The sequence below is a fragment of the Leptonychotes weddellii genome, chromosome 4 (assembly GCF_054177405.1).
Source record: "Leptonychotes weddellii isolate Sample4059 chromosome 4, ASM5417740v2, whole genome shotgun sequence".
Lineage (NCBI taxonomy): Eukaryota > Metazoa > Chordata > Mammalia > Carnivora > Phocidae > Leptonychotes > Leptonychotes weddellii.
Genome location: NC_138372.1, coordinates 52,965,981 through 52,980,610, shown reverse-complemented (window position 1 = coordinate 52,980,610; position 14,630 = coordinate 52,965,981). Strand labels below are relative to the sequence as shown.

At 34.6% G+C, this 14,630-nt stretch overlaps 1 protein-coding gene across 9 annotated transcripts in view; it reads right to left on the bottom strand.

The window, feature by feature from the left end:
• The window catches only part of SRSF11 (serine and arginine rich splicing factor 11), a 43,190-nt gene that overhangs the window by 8,943 nt on the left and 19,617 nt on the right, over positions 1–14,630 (bottom strand). For all 9 annotated transcript variants that reach the window (XM_081818626.1, XM_081818627.1, XM_081818625.1 and 6 more), the window contains exons 3-8: positions 13,797–13,930; positions 9,923–10,032; positions 7,665–7,757; positions 6,901–6,950; positions 5,379–5,506; positions 3,512–3,593 (exon numbers count right to left, since the gene is read on the bottom strand). In XM_081818626.1, coding sequence (XP_081674752.1) covers positions 3,512–3,593; positions 5,379–5,506; positions 6,901–6,950; positions 7,665–7,757; positions 9,923–10,032; positions 13,797–13,930 — 597 coding nt within the window. The remainder of the gene's footprint in view (positions 1–3,511; positions 3,594–5,378; positions 5,507–6,900; positions 6,951–7,664; positions 7,758–9,922; positions 10,033–13,796; positions 13,931–14,630) is intronic.

Genomic DNA, 14,630 nt, shown 5'->3' with positions numbered 1-14,630 from the left:
CACAAATTGCCTTTTTCACTCTCATTTCCCCCTCAACATTATCACTATCTCTACATAATCATCTCTTTCCTGTCATGTAACAAGTGTTTGTCTCTGTGCCCTCTCCCCATCTCTTCCCCCAATCCTATACACTTTCTCTTCCAGGACTTAAGAAGAACAATTAACTTTTTGATGTTGTCACTAATCTTTCTCTTCTTGTATTTTATTCTCTTAAGAATAATTAAAAATAAACTGCATCCTCTGCTTAAGACTTTTATCATTTAACTTCTAGGGACCATTCAACCTGTTTCTATGGAAAACTTCTAATACAGTCTAGAACTTCTTGTGTTCACAGGTGCCCAGGAGATGGACACTTTAGAAATGATGAAGATTTATGTCCAAATCTCAGTTAAAAGCAAGCAAATGGAGAGCATTCTCTGAGCCTATTACTTAAAGAAAAATAATAGCACCTATATTACAAATATTATTTAAAATGAAATTTTAAAAAGTTCAGCTCAGTACCTTAGCATAGGTATACATATGAACTACCGATTCCTTTCTTTCCTCTTACTAATGTGCTAATATGGCTTCTGTTATCTTCTTCTCTAAAAACCACGGTTTCAAAACCCATCACTACTGTCTTACTGAATTCAATAAACTTTCATTTTAATCATCTATTTTTGACATTTGGAAATTACTAAAAGAATCCCTCTCAATAACATGTCTATAGCCTAGGAAACGTTCATGTAATGCTTACCTGCCTTTCTGTAAGCTTCATAAAAACGGGGATTAAATGTGTCTATCTTATTCAACACTAGACTCTTGAGCAATTACTACAGTGCCTGACTCCAATAAAAGGTACTAATAGTATATTTTGGGTGATAGTAACTCTATAAAATACCAGAATCATCACTTTCTAAGAGTTAAAAAGAATTCTGGAAAATAAAAATTGATTGTATTAGAATTAAGCACTACTCATCTTTTGAGGATTCTGGCTTTAAGAATACTTTCAGTTGACAGCTAAACTGAGTTACTCATTTTTCCTACCTTTAATGTATACACAAAAATAGATATAGAAACAACAAATCATGAGCACATTCTTACAGTTTCTTTCTAAACAAAATGATTAATATAAAATAGTTTCAAAAATCTGATAAACAGGGGTACCACATCCATCCATAAGGTCCTGAAACAGTTATTTTTTTAAGAGTAATGTGCTGCAGAGCTAGCTACTTTAACACATTTTCTAGTTTATATGGGCTCTTAAAAAAAATCAGAAAAATATATGAAAATTAGTATAAGTTTGTTGAAAATAATTGTCATTTTACATGCCAAGATGCTTAAGATACTATAATCCATAATAATTCTGTTATGATGTATTATTACAAATGTCCAAAAACACTCTGTTCAAGGAAGTAATGTTTCACTGTTATTTCCCACTGGTTGTATTAAAGTAATTCAAATTAAAATCTGAGAACACTAGTATGTACTTGGTATATAAAGAAAAAAGGACTTAGGTTCTCAAACTTTTTTAAGTGTGAAACTAAAATATAAGAGCATGGTCCTGGAAAATTAGGATTATAAGTAGTACCAATATTTTACATAAGAGTAAAATTTTAGCTGATCCCGAGCAAGCAAACAAAAAAGGAGTTCCTTGGGTACAGATGAAGATGTGGGAAAGAGCATTAGGCAGAAAGGAACATCATGAGCAAAAACACGGATGCGTACAAAAATGTACATTCAGGCAAATAGTACTGTAGTTAACTGTTTTTGAGTGGCAAATGACAAGTGTGGAAAGATAAACCGGGTTGAATAGTGAAGAAACCTGAATGCCATTCTAAGGTTTTATTTACCATGTTGTTAAGGCCAATAAGGGTGCTCCCTCAAAGTTTAACAAGGCTGTGACATGACCCATACTTGGTTTTTTGAAAGACATCTTTAGGAATGAGACAGGCTGGGGGAAGATGGGAGGCAGGGGGAAGAAAGAAAGAAAGAAAAAAGACAACCCTGTAACATTCTGCTATAGACTGAATTTTGTGTCCCAAAATTCTTACGTGAAACCCAATTTCCATCCAATGTGATGATACTGAGGTGGCACCTTTGGAGGTAATTAGGTCATGTGAGTGCAGCTTTCATTGGGATTAATGAAGTTATGAAAGAGATCTAAATCCCTCACCCATTCCATGTGAGGATATAGTGAAAAGACTTATAAACAAGGGTCCTCACTAAACACCTAATTTGCCAAGACCTCGACCTTGGATTTCCCAGCCTCCAGACCTGTGAGAAATTAATTTCTGTTGCTTGTAAGCCACCGAGCCTATGGTATTCTATTATAGCAGCCAAGTGGACCAATGAAATGACCTAATGAAATGACTATGAAATGACTTGATAATGTCACGAGGTCCATAGGTCAAAATTATTTTCAAAAAACCAAGATATTTGCCCTTTCCACTGTGTTGACATTTGAATTAATAGTGCAAAAGCAATGGTAGTGTGAAAGGGTTAGCATCTTCTTAGCACAGATCAAGGTAGCAGGAACTAAACTGCCCTAGTAGTCACCTATATTCTTCACTGGCATTTGCAGTAGGCACTGCAGTAAAAGAAAAACAAAAACAAAAACAAAAAAATGCCATTTTCACTAAAGAGGTCTTTGATGAAGCAAAGACTATTAATTTTATTAAATCTGGTTCTTTGAATGCTATTAACATGGTATTACTGAGTAGTAAATATTAAGTCTAGTCCCTCGAGCAATGTTCTGTGCAATGAATGCATAAATCACTCCTCATATAAAGTTCAATGACTGTTGCTATTAAGGAACACAATTGTGTAATTGAGTTGTGAGCTTAACAAACTGCTTTCCCATGAAATAACATCTTTATCTGACAAAACAAGTATGACAAACCATGGTTGTTCAGACTATGGTATTGGCAGACATTTTCTTGAAAAAAATGCATGAAGCCTATCATCTCAAGAAAAACAAACTTGTTGCCCATGATAAGATCTGAGTTTTCAAGAGAAAATTAAATTTTAGAACACTTGAATCCACCACTGTGAACATAACAGATTCCTAATACTTAAAAGGGTTTTCAGATGAGATGTGTGTGATATTACCAAAAGAACAGCAAGTCGTCATTACAAATATTCATGCATTAGATGGGTAAGCTGCAGGTTGCGTGATGACCTTTCAACTTAAAAGTCTCAAAGGTTTGTGAAAAGTCAGAACTAGAATTCAGGTCGAAATTTTCCAGTCTAGTGTTCTTCCACAGTACTAACTCAATTTAGTGCTCCAGTCCCAGTGCCTTCCTCCCACCCCCGGATTCTGGAGTTTTAAAGTACCAATCGTCTATTTAGCCGCCCATACCTTTTCTCCATGTATATACATGTGAATTCACACACTCTGCTAATGGCAACAGTTACTAAAACACACTTTAATCAAGAGCTAAGTAGGTTAACAGATGACAAGAAGGATGTGAGATACAGAAATTATCTTTGTCTTAAGGTACAATTAACTACCAACAACAATCAATCTAACCTGTGCCTAGAAGATGAGGGAGTCCTCCTCCTCCTAGAACGTGATCTTGACCTTGAGTGCCTTCGTTTTTCTTCTTTCTTATCTGGATTTTAAAAAATAGGAACCTGGACTTAGAAATCATCAAATAGATTATGCCCATTCAGGAGTTATTCTAAGAAATATTATCTTAATTTTCAGATTTTATATAACATCCTTAAATGGTTTATGATCCTTTTTTCTAGACTTTCGGTAGATCCAAATTAGACATCTGATTTTCAACTAACCAAAAGTTCCTTTGACTCTTTCATTTGTACCAGACTTGGAAGGCTGTGATATACTGTCCATAAACAATCTATGAAAAGGATTATCCTTCTCATTCTTTACAGGCTTCTAAATGAGGAGTCCCTTTTTCCATTCCTAGGTTCTACTTTCCCAAATACAGCTATAATTTACCCAGTTTAAAACTTTATTTTCATGTGTTATGTATTAATGACATTTCCCCAATCAGCACTTAACTGTAAGATAAATACATTTAATAGATTTATAATAAACAGAAATACAGACATTTTAAATTCATTAAAATGTTCCTTCTTTACCACTTAAGTCTATGCTCCTCTGCTAAAATAAATTCCTGTCTGTTTATGTTAAAGTGGTTGATAAAGAGGCTCAATATTTGGCCTTCAATTCTACAAAGTCATGACTCATTCACTGTTCTCACTATACTCAGACAGAACTGGGTTTTAGTAAGCTAGCTCTCTTTCTTAATCTGTCTGAACCTCCTTCTTCCTCTCCAATTTTCAATTGTGTAAGTTAGGAGACAGATCTAGATGATTTGACTCCCATTTCTTAGTTTTTAAATAATACAAAAGCAATTCTTTTAACTTGGGACTTAAGAGAAATAAAGACATTGCATTCTTCAAACATGACTATAATCAAAGACAGATTGAGTTCTTCTTTCACATTTAGATCATTTCATTAATAGGAATCAATTTATTGCAAATGTCAATATTAATAATAAATTAACAAAAATCTTGGGGGGAGGGGAATTCATAAATAAAACACTTTTAGTATTTCCAGTTATTAGTTTTCAATGAAAACAAAAAGTTACAGCATGGTGTTCTAGCTTTGGGGTCACATACATCCAGTTGTGTATCTAAAGCTCCTACTGCCTGCTTTGTGGCCTTGGACTAATTAATTCTCTTGATTAAATAACAGACACAAAGCACTGAGAATTAATTTTTCCAATGTTATAATTATCTTCCTAATACTATACATATCTAAAACCTTCCCATTTATTAAGAAATAGGAGTGAAAAATTAGTAAAACATTATTTAATGGGGGAAAAAATAATCCGGGACCAAACATCCAATCTATACAGGCAGACAATAGGATAACCATTCATTTCATCTCAAAAAGACAATCTGCAAAGAACAAGGCACTATTTTTAGGTATTTGCTTTTCTTTAAACAAATGTCGTAACAGAAGTATCTTTAGTAGGTTCTCTAGGTCAAATGAAAGACTGAAATCAATTAGGCTATCCCAATATAGGCAAACATAAATCCAGGCACTACTATTAAGGAATGCATCATTCTTTGAGGGATGGGGTAGAGTGCCTTGTAGGATGTTTAGCTACATCCTGATCCTCTACCCACTAGAGATGCAGTTGGTACCAGCACAAAAATTAAGTATCTCCAGATTTTAAATTATGTCCAGGTGACCGTTCCCTCTCCTGACCCAGGATTACTCTACTACATGCTCTTTTATCAGAATTTGGAAAATTAAAAAATGATTATAGTATTACTCAACATATTCCCAAACTTATGCAATAATCATTTTCGTCAATAATCCTGTAGTTTAAAATTCAACACAACTGCCTAACATATTTTACCTGGTTCTATAGCAGCAGAAATTAGGGACTGTGCTTCTCGTACTCTCTTCATGGCTTCCTCTATTTCTTTACTAGAGGTATCTGATTTCAGACTTGGTGAAACAAGACCAGCAGCTACATGATTCAACCTGAAACAGAACCAAAAATTAAGAGCTGAAGTATTTTAAAATGCACAACAGTATTATAAATAAATGTGTTAATGTTTTATATATCATTTTAGTAAGATACTACTTGAAAAAAGGGGAGATTTCATGTTAATTTTGGTAAAACCATGTATAGTATACTATCCTTTTCAATATTTACAACCTGCATTTTAAAGATTGAGAGACACCTGGAATAAGAAAAATACCTATTATTTTGCTGAACATCCATTAACTTTCCATAAACACAAGTTGAGAAATGCTAGTACCTGGGAATATGCAGATGCTGAAGATTTTTGATTAACAAAACTTTTCCTTCATACGATTTAAAAGCTTTCTACAGCAGAATTAAAGAGTATTACTTGTAAGGTTGCAGATGGACAGAAAATGAGGCAGAGGCCAATGGCATACCAAAGTTACTCATGAAATTGCTGACTGAAAAGATGGACCTTTTAAAAGGTTTACTACATGTGAAAAAAAATTACAGACAATGAATATAAGATAGTTAATTATTTGTGGAGAAAGGGCAATGTAAACAAGAATGGGTTCAGAGGGAATTTCAACTGTACTGGTGTTATATTGCTGGGTGGTTGGTACATGCTAAGATTTTATCAGATAATTTTTAAGAAAAAAGGCACTAATCACTACAGTCAAATAATTCTGTTCTCCCTCGCCCCACGCTCTCCCACTTATTTATAGTGAATTTCACCAGGCAGAAAAAGCATTAAGTTCAAATTTAATATAATACCAGGAAATTATGAAGTAAAATATCTCATGACTTTGTTATATATCAATTAGAGAATGTTACAGCACAAAGAGAACACTTCAAAGCACCTAAAAAAAGATGTTGGTATTATGTGACATGTACTAGTCTTTTGCTCTGGGATAGTGTTTCCTTCCCTTCTGTGTCCCTGACTCCTATTCATGCCCCAGGCTCAGCATCTCTGATCTTAAGTTCTCCTTGTAGTAAGTTCCCATAGCCCCTGTGTATTTCCTCTTGTTGTATGCACACACTAAATATAGACACTTTACTATATTTAAATAATCTCTCTCTTTCTGACTAGAGTATAAATGCTATGAAGGTACAAGCTTACAGTAGTACTCAGTATATACATATTTTTCAAATGAACCAACTAATGAACATTTAGCTCTTTTCCTGTCATCCTGGCAGATAATATTCACAACTGTTTCGAAAGACTCAACTTATACTGAAACAAAACCCTTTAAAGATGGGCTTACCTCTGAATTTTTCTCGTTTCTAGAAAACAGAATTATGTATTGTGTAACTTGAAATAACTTTCTTTTTAACTACCAAAGCATAACTTCTCCATTCACATACTATATCCACATCACCCAATGGAAACACAGAAAAAAATCCTTACTTGGGATCAACAGTACTCATAAGCTTCAGCAACTGATCTGCAGCAAGAGACTGCAAAAACAAAAATATAACAACAGTGAGAATACATAAAATAAATGATTGCTATTTTATTTTCTCAGTATGTTGAAATGCCTTAGGAGAATCAGGCCAACGTACACAAAGTAACATTATTTTAGGCACACTGATGACCAACAGAAATATAATGCCAGTGAAACACATCATGTTAAGTTGAGCTGCTTTAGCAAGTTAAATATATTATTAGCTGAAAAGTCTAGGTTTTATAGAACAGTTACCTCTTGCTTATTCTGAGACTTTCTGAGGAGGTCACATTTCAAAGAAATGTGTAAAACGTAACTCCAAGTGTTCAGGCAGTATAATAAGATTTCCACAAAGTAAGGTCTTCAGAAAAAAGTTCAGCCAAATAACAATGAGAGAAAACAAAAATTTCCGAGTAACAAGAAAACAAATTATGAACCCACGGTCCCATCCTTTCATGATTATTTATTCTGACTCCAAACATACTGATGTATTGGCTTCCTGTGAAACTACTCTGAACTGCATAAAATGAGAAATTCTTTAATGGTCAAGGGGCTAATAATGCAGTGGCCTTTTAAACTTCTCATTAACAAGTTTACGTAAAAAAAATTATTACTATACTGTAGCAATCAATTATCTCCCATTCTGGAAATGCGAACTTAACAGTTAATGGAACGAATTTCTTTAATTATAAAAATGAGCTCAAAGTTGAAGGGTATTCAGTTATACCTGAGAGTTCAAGTTTGCTCCAGGAAGCCCAAGTGCAGCAAGGGCAGGATCAAGAGTAGGAGCTCCCAAAGCAGCCAATGGAACAGCGCCAATCTGTGAAATTTCAAATATTATTTACTTAAAATTTAATTTCTGTTCCTGATACTATTTTTTCCCGTTTAAAGGACCATATAATAACTAATTTAAGTCTGAGCTATGTGGGCTCTGTTGCAACTACTCAGCTTATATGCCACTGTAGCTTGAAAACAAAGATAATACTAAATGAACAAATGGGCATGGCTGTCAAATCAAAATGAACAAAAACGGGGGTCTGGACCAAGGGCTGTAGTTTGCCTACTACCCCTGCAATATACAATGGCCTCATTTCTCACTCATTACAGCACATTTATCCCTAAAACCAGAAATTAGAAAAACATAAAAAAGTTTTATATATTCATGTGCCAACAATTCGTATTTGTTGCTTCTCAGCTCCAAATCCACTGTTCTTTGCCCCTTTTGTGATAATGAAAGCAGCACCCTTATAAGCATTTCTCCCTCAACAGCTGGCGTGATGTCAAGCTTTATCTGTAGGGGGAGCCAGGACGACTCTGGAAGGGGTTTCTCTTCGTCGTTCCTTTGTTCACTTTCTGATGGTTACTGCAGTGGGATGCAGTGGCTTTCACCTCTTTATTTGAGAGAGAGAGAGTGTGCGCGTGCGCCTGAGCACAAGCAGGGGGAACGGCAGGCAGAGGGAGAGGGAGAAGCAGGTTTCCCGCCGAGCAGGGAGCCTGATGCGGGACTCAATCTCAGGACCCTGGGATCATGACCTGAGCCAAAGGCAGCCTCTTAATCAACTGAGCCACCCAGGCACCCCTGGCTTTCACCTCTTTAGTGAGTTTCAGTACCATCCTTTTGGGCAGCTTCTTACAAGTTCTGTGGGCACCCCAGAGAACTTCTGTACTATCCAGCCTTTTGAAGGAGGTCTGAAACTTAGCCTTCAGGGGGAAGAGGAACCCCCTCAACTAATGTGTTTCCTGTGTTCTTTCTTCCTCAGATCTAGAAGTACTAGTTGCTTCCTATACCTGTGATTACTGTATATTCACTGGCGTTCCACTAAGTAATCTCCTATTACTAGTTAGTAATTCTTTATATTAAACTTTCCCTATTTAAGTTACCGTGTGTGGGTTTTTTTTTTTTTGTCTCCTGCCTGGCATAATTCTAGTCAATAATAGATGCAAACCATGCAAAGTCCTATTGGAGGCAGTCTGACTTTCTCTGTAAGAACTGTGCTAAAAGTTTTTCTAGCTTTTAATAATATTTAGTAAGTAAAAGACACCAAACTTTCTGTACTTTAACTGTTTATGGAGTACAATTAAAATAGTGTCACTATAAAGTGTCTACCTTAGTTATTATACAATTTTATACATTGAAGGAATCAATCTACAAATTACCCAGATCCTCATAAGTAAAAAATGAGGAATTAAGAGACAAAGTCATACTCAAAAAACATGGGAATTCCTAACTTCATCCTTTTTCTGACTTAACAGTTAATGGAACTATTCAGACAGGCAAAATGATATAACAGAAAAAAATGCTGTTATAAAATTCTAGTTGAGGCTTGCTGTTCGATATTATCTGTGAAACCACTCACTGACCAGTTACAATCTCTCTGAATAAGAATACATGAAATTTAAAGAGCTTTTTAGTTCCAAAACAATATGCTTTTTACAACATCCTATCAAGTTAGAACATTACCTAGCAAAAATCTTCTCCAACTTTATTTCATCTTCCCCATGTTAAAAATCTCCATTAAGAATTCATCTTTATTTCAAGCCATGTACTTAATTCAAACCTCAAGAGCAAAAGATCAAAGGGCATTGAGAAAGAAAAAAACAGTGTCTCAATTTCACCTTTATTTTCTTTCTGGGTCCAAATGAACATACTATTTTTAACAGCATGTTCAACAGAAGTCTTATGCCTCATGAGATTCCAGCCCTACCCCCTCACCTGCCACCCACGTGGTTCCTTATTTTGAGAGCTAGTGGAAAACGAAATACAACAGATTTATGATTTTCAGAATGTTCTTCAAATGCAAACTCCCAAGAGGTTTTCTTCAGTATTTATGATTGCAATACAGCCTTTCACAATACTGTGAACGCGTGGTATCACCCTGTGAACTCTACTCATTACAGCACTTAAAAAGCTCCAGTATGTTTAGGTTTATCCACAATTCTGTGTTCCTTTCTATCCTTTAAGATTTCAAATGGAACGAGCAGTACCTGGGTAAGTGGGTTAGGGGTAGGCAGGAGTCCACCACCAGGCAGAAGACCTGCCACTGCATTAGCTGGTGCCAACAGAGACAAAGCCTTAGTCTCATCAGGAATAACTCCTGCAGAGAAACATCCTTGCATTAGAACACACTTTTTTGCAAGACAGAAAACACACAAAAACACCCAGAAAAAGTCTCCCTGATACACCACCTGAGTTTGTTGAAAGTACTTATGTTCGCTAAAATATAAAGCTTGACTTCTATGATTATTTATCATTAATTTTATGTCAGAATGAAACTTCAATGTGTGAAAATTTGTTTCCTTTTTCTCTACAAATGGTTAAGTTTCTAGAGTAAAAAAAAAATAGCACAATACACACTACTTTTTTGTTAACACTGCCAAGATTTCATCACCTGTACTCGATTTTTAAGTCATGAACCAAACGTAAGCAAGCACAGTCGGTTCTCCAGGGGTGTGCTCTCAACTTTCAAAAGCTGTTTTATGAACAACGACTCGTGTCGGCTGCTTCACTATAAAGCACACAGAAAAATCAAGATACACAAGACAAAAAAAGTTTGATTTAGGGGTTAATAATATGGTACAGTTACTATGATTTTCTTTTACACCTACCATACAAATTTTGTAAAAATTAAGAGAAGAAAAGTATGTAAAGGAAATATTCTGTTGGAATCAAGCGTAGGGCTTTTGCTGACTCATGAAAATGAATATGAATGTTTCTGAAGGTCTCTGAATACACACAGGATGTGTGTGTGAAAGTGAGTAAGAAAGAGAGAGAATAGGTAAAACAACATGGCACATTCCTTACCTGTATAGTAAAATGCTTTATGTTCCAACATGTGCCATGCTAACCATACCAAAAATGCTGCTACATAGTGTCAGTTCAAAAGCTAACTTAGCCAAACTCCTAAAGCCAAAAACAACATGTATGTCTGTTTTTAAAGCCTAATCTGTGTATTCAGATAAAATCTAAGGGCCCTAAAACAAATATTTATGTAGACAATTTAAATTCTATCCAACAGCAAAAGCCCTATACAGATGGATTAATCTGTTAATGTGCCCAAGCCCCCAAAATGAGAGTTCAATAATACAATTAAACTACATATTTGCAAATACCAGTAGTATTTCTGTAATACATATTAAGAAACTGCATCTCATCATAAAACATACAATATGTACAGGGCACTTAAGAGAAACTGGATAAGCTGCAGAAGAAAACTGTTGGGTGGTATTTTCAGCAGGGCCTGGTATATAGTTCAGGCTGAACCAGGGAAAAGAACTGTAAAACACAACAACAAAAAAGAAAAACCACTGTTAAATAAAGGTAATGGTTCCTTCCACCTATACTGAGAAGTGCCGATAATATAAACAAATGTATACTACACAGCACTGTTATCTTGCTTGTGTCAGAGCTGTCATCAATTTAGATACCAAGAGTTATGGAGGGGTGGGGGAGAAAATCATTTAGATATAGGGCATTAATGCATCAATATTAACAAACCTACAGAGATTATGGGATAATTTTGCATGCAAAATTATGTCTCAAGAGGATAATATTAAGTATCAACATCTTACTCAAATCAGTGCATTTGCAACATTTCTGGCAAACTAAAATCCTCTTGAATTTATTGTGAGACACCTGATAGAAGATCTGCATCCATTAAAAAAAAAAGTCATGCATCTGATCCTCTGATTTAAAAAAGACTATTTAAAAATAAAACTACAATTTAAAAATAGCAATGAGGCCCCTCACCAGTTAATTTTCATGCGTCAAGAGTATTTTTTTTACTGCTGCTTTGATAGAACCATGAAATACTGCATGAATGTGTAGAAATGAAAGAAAAAGAAACAGACAAAAGAAACAAACATTAACCAAGGAACCTAAATAACCCCCAAATCCATTACTATTAAGAGTTCCTTCCAAATCCAGCTATCTCGGTTTTACCAATTAAGACTATTCCTTACCGTAGACTTTGTGTCTATTGTTCTAAAACACTGACCAAGAGCCAACACCAAAGTGTAAGAGCTAAAACTAGGGTGAATGGTGACAAAGGGACTGAGTACATCAATTATTTAGCGGTGGTAACATTAATACAGCATACCATACCAATAATTAAATAAACCAAAAAGAGATTCTGGAACTAAATATTTCTATAATTCTATATACATTCCTAAACATTTCATTTACAAAACAGACCTAGAAAGGATACTATAGTCTAAAAATACTTATGAAAGCCAGTTATATGATATACTGTATTATGTTCAGGACTTGGGAACTATGATACTTAGCCAATAAGAATTCTTTAAATTTAAAGCCTAACTAAAGTTCTGCACATTACTCACATGATTTGAACTTTGTTTCAAAACTGTATTTTACTTATCCTAAATCTGAATTCTGTATATTTTCTCTTGGTGGTAAGTCTTATCCTACAACAGGCACACTGATATAAAAGAAATTGCTTAATCAAAACACACTAACTCAAACGTTTATCAGCATATATATTTTAAAACCTTAAAATAGGGCTCACACACTTTAATATCACGGAAACAGATGTACTATTATTATATAGCATGCCTTAATCCATCTATGAATGCAATTTAATTTCTTTAGAAAACCACAAAGGCAATTTTTCTAAGTTTTAAGGACTAGACATTTCACAACTTTTACAAGGCATGGTGTAAATGTTCACACTGGTATTCAAAGATCTGAGATAGCATCTAAAGTTAACAATATCAAAATTCAGCTTCCACTGACCAGTTCATTAAGGGGAAAGCATTTAAATTCTGGTCAGCATATATGTTAAATTATTAGCTTAAAATCCAGTAATTTTATCATATTTCAGTGATTTCTTTGATCAAAATTTATAGTTACCGAAAAGCAAATAAAGTAGCAGTACATTGGGAACAAACTAATTATAAAATATGTTTCAGAAAATTTTACAAAATGGAATTAATATAGTGCTGTCTTGTCACAGTGGCTTTTTTAGATCCAAAACCCTGCTCATTATTTTTCTGTCAAATTACTTTAACAGCCTAAAATGTAAAAAGAGAGAAAATGTAGTTAACAAATGGATGGTTACACCAGGAAAACACTTGGGGGACTTGAGTGCTTGCTGGCCTTTAGTTAATGTCTAGAATCCCCTGTAGCTGCAGAGGACCCACTGTTTTTCAGTCATCTGGAAGAGTTTTGCATTTGCCTTCTCCACTACAAAAATCACACACACAAATAACAGAGAGAAGAATTTATTATTTAGAGATATCTAGAAAATATAGCAAGAATGAACAAGAAAATTTGGCATAAAAACAAATCACCCAGTGCCCATCTGGCACCTAAGCTACAGAAAATCTTGAACTTTCATAAAAAACAAAATCATTGCAACCCTTGGTATACTGAAAATCAATGTGGGATTTTTTTTTAAAGTTATCTGTGAGAGGAAGCACTACATAAATAAAACTAACCTAGTCATTTATTCAAAACAGAAATAACATCATGCATTTATTTGAAGGTTTCTACGTAAATGTGCATGGAGTGAACCATTCACCTTCAGGGCTTTTTCATAAAACTCAACATTAAATTAACTAAGTAGGTATATCTTAAGAAATTACAATTAGGGATATGGTTTTAACGAACTTAAAATGTTTTAAAAGAAGGCAAAAAGTTAAATATCTTATAAAAACAGATCTGATTTCTAATTTTTAGAATTAAAAAAAATCTGCAAGTAAAAATATGGACTGCAGTATAACAAGGGTTTCAAAATGTTAATAGCTTAAATTTCTAACATGCTACTAACGCTCACTCTAAAACTATACTGAGGTAGATGGTCATCATAGGATGCCCTCATAGGTAGTTAAACAAAGCACAAACCTTCTGCATATGGTACGACTATCAAAGCTCTGTCAACGAATACAGTGTTTGTCAGATGCTGTGCCACAACTGCTGAGTCCGGGTCATGGAACTTAACAAAGCAGACACGGGATGAGACTGGCAAAGGTGAATCACTAAAAAGTAAGCAAACAACATAAAAAAAGAAAAAAAGAATATCAGCTAAAACACAAATGTATGACTCACAAACCAACACTTGCATTCCAAAAGTAAAATAGGCAGATAAAAATACATACCATATGTGTTACTTTAGTTCACCACTTAAAAAGGAAATGACATTTCAAATAAGGTACTGCCCACTGAACTCACAAATTGTATGGAGACAAAAACAATCACTGTTTATAAACTCACAGTGTATCAAGTTAAAAACAGTTTGAAACTGTAATCTCAGAGTTTGAGCTGACCACAAAAGTGTCAACATTTTTTCCATAATACCAACACCAGCTATTTTTAATTATAAGTAAAAATAATTAGCTTTGGTTTAGAAAACTTTCCACTACTGGTAACTTTTCAGAGTAAGAAACAAAGAATTTCTACTTCAGGGATAAAAGAATATTGCGGGAAGTACATCTATTTGACTATCAGTGAGTTTTCTTGACCTGCCTACTAAGTGCTGTCCTTTTCTACCTACAGCATAACTCCTAGGCATTATAAATAAATAAGGCTACCTTACTCTGAGCACCTTCAGAAAAACAAATGTGTACACACATGAAGATACATAGTACCCCCTAGTATTTTTAGACAAAAATTCCCTCAGCAAATTGCTTTCTTAGGTAAAAAAGCGCTAAAATGCAACCTATGGCAGGGTAAGATAGA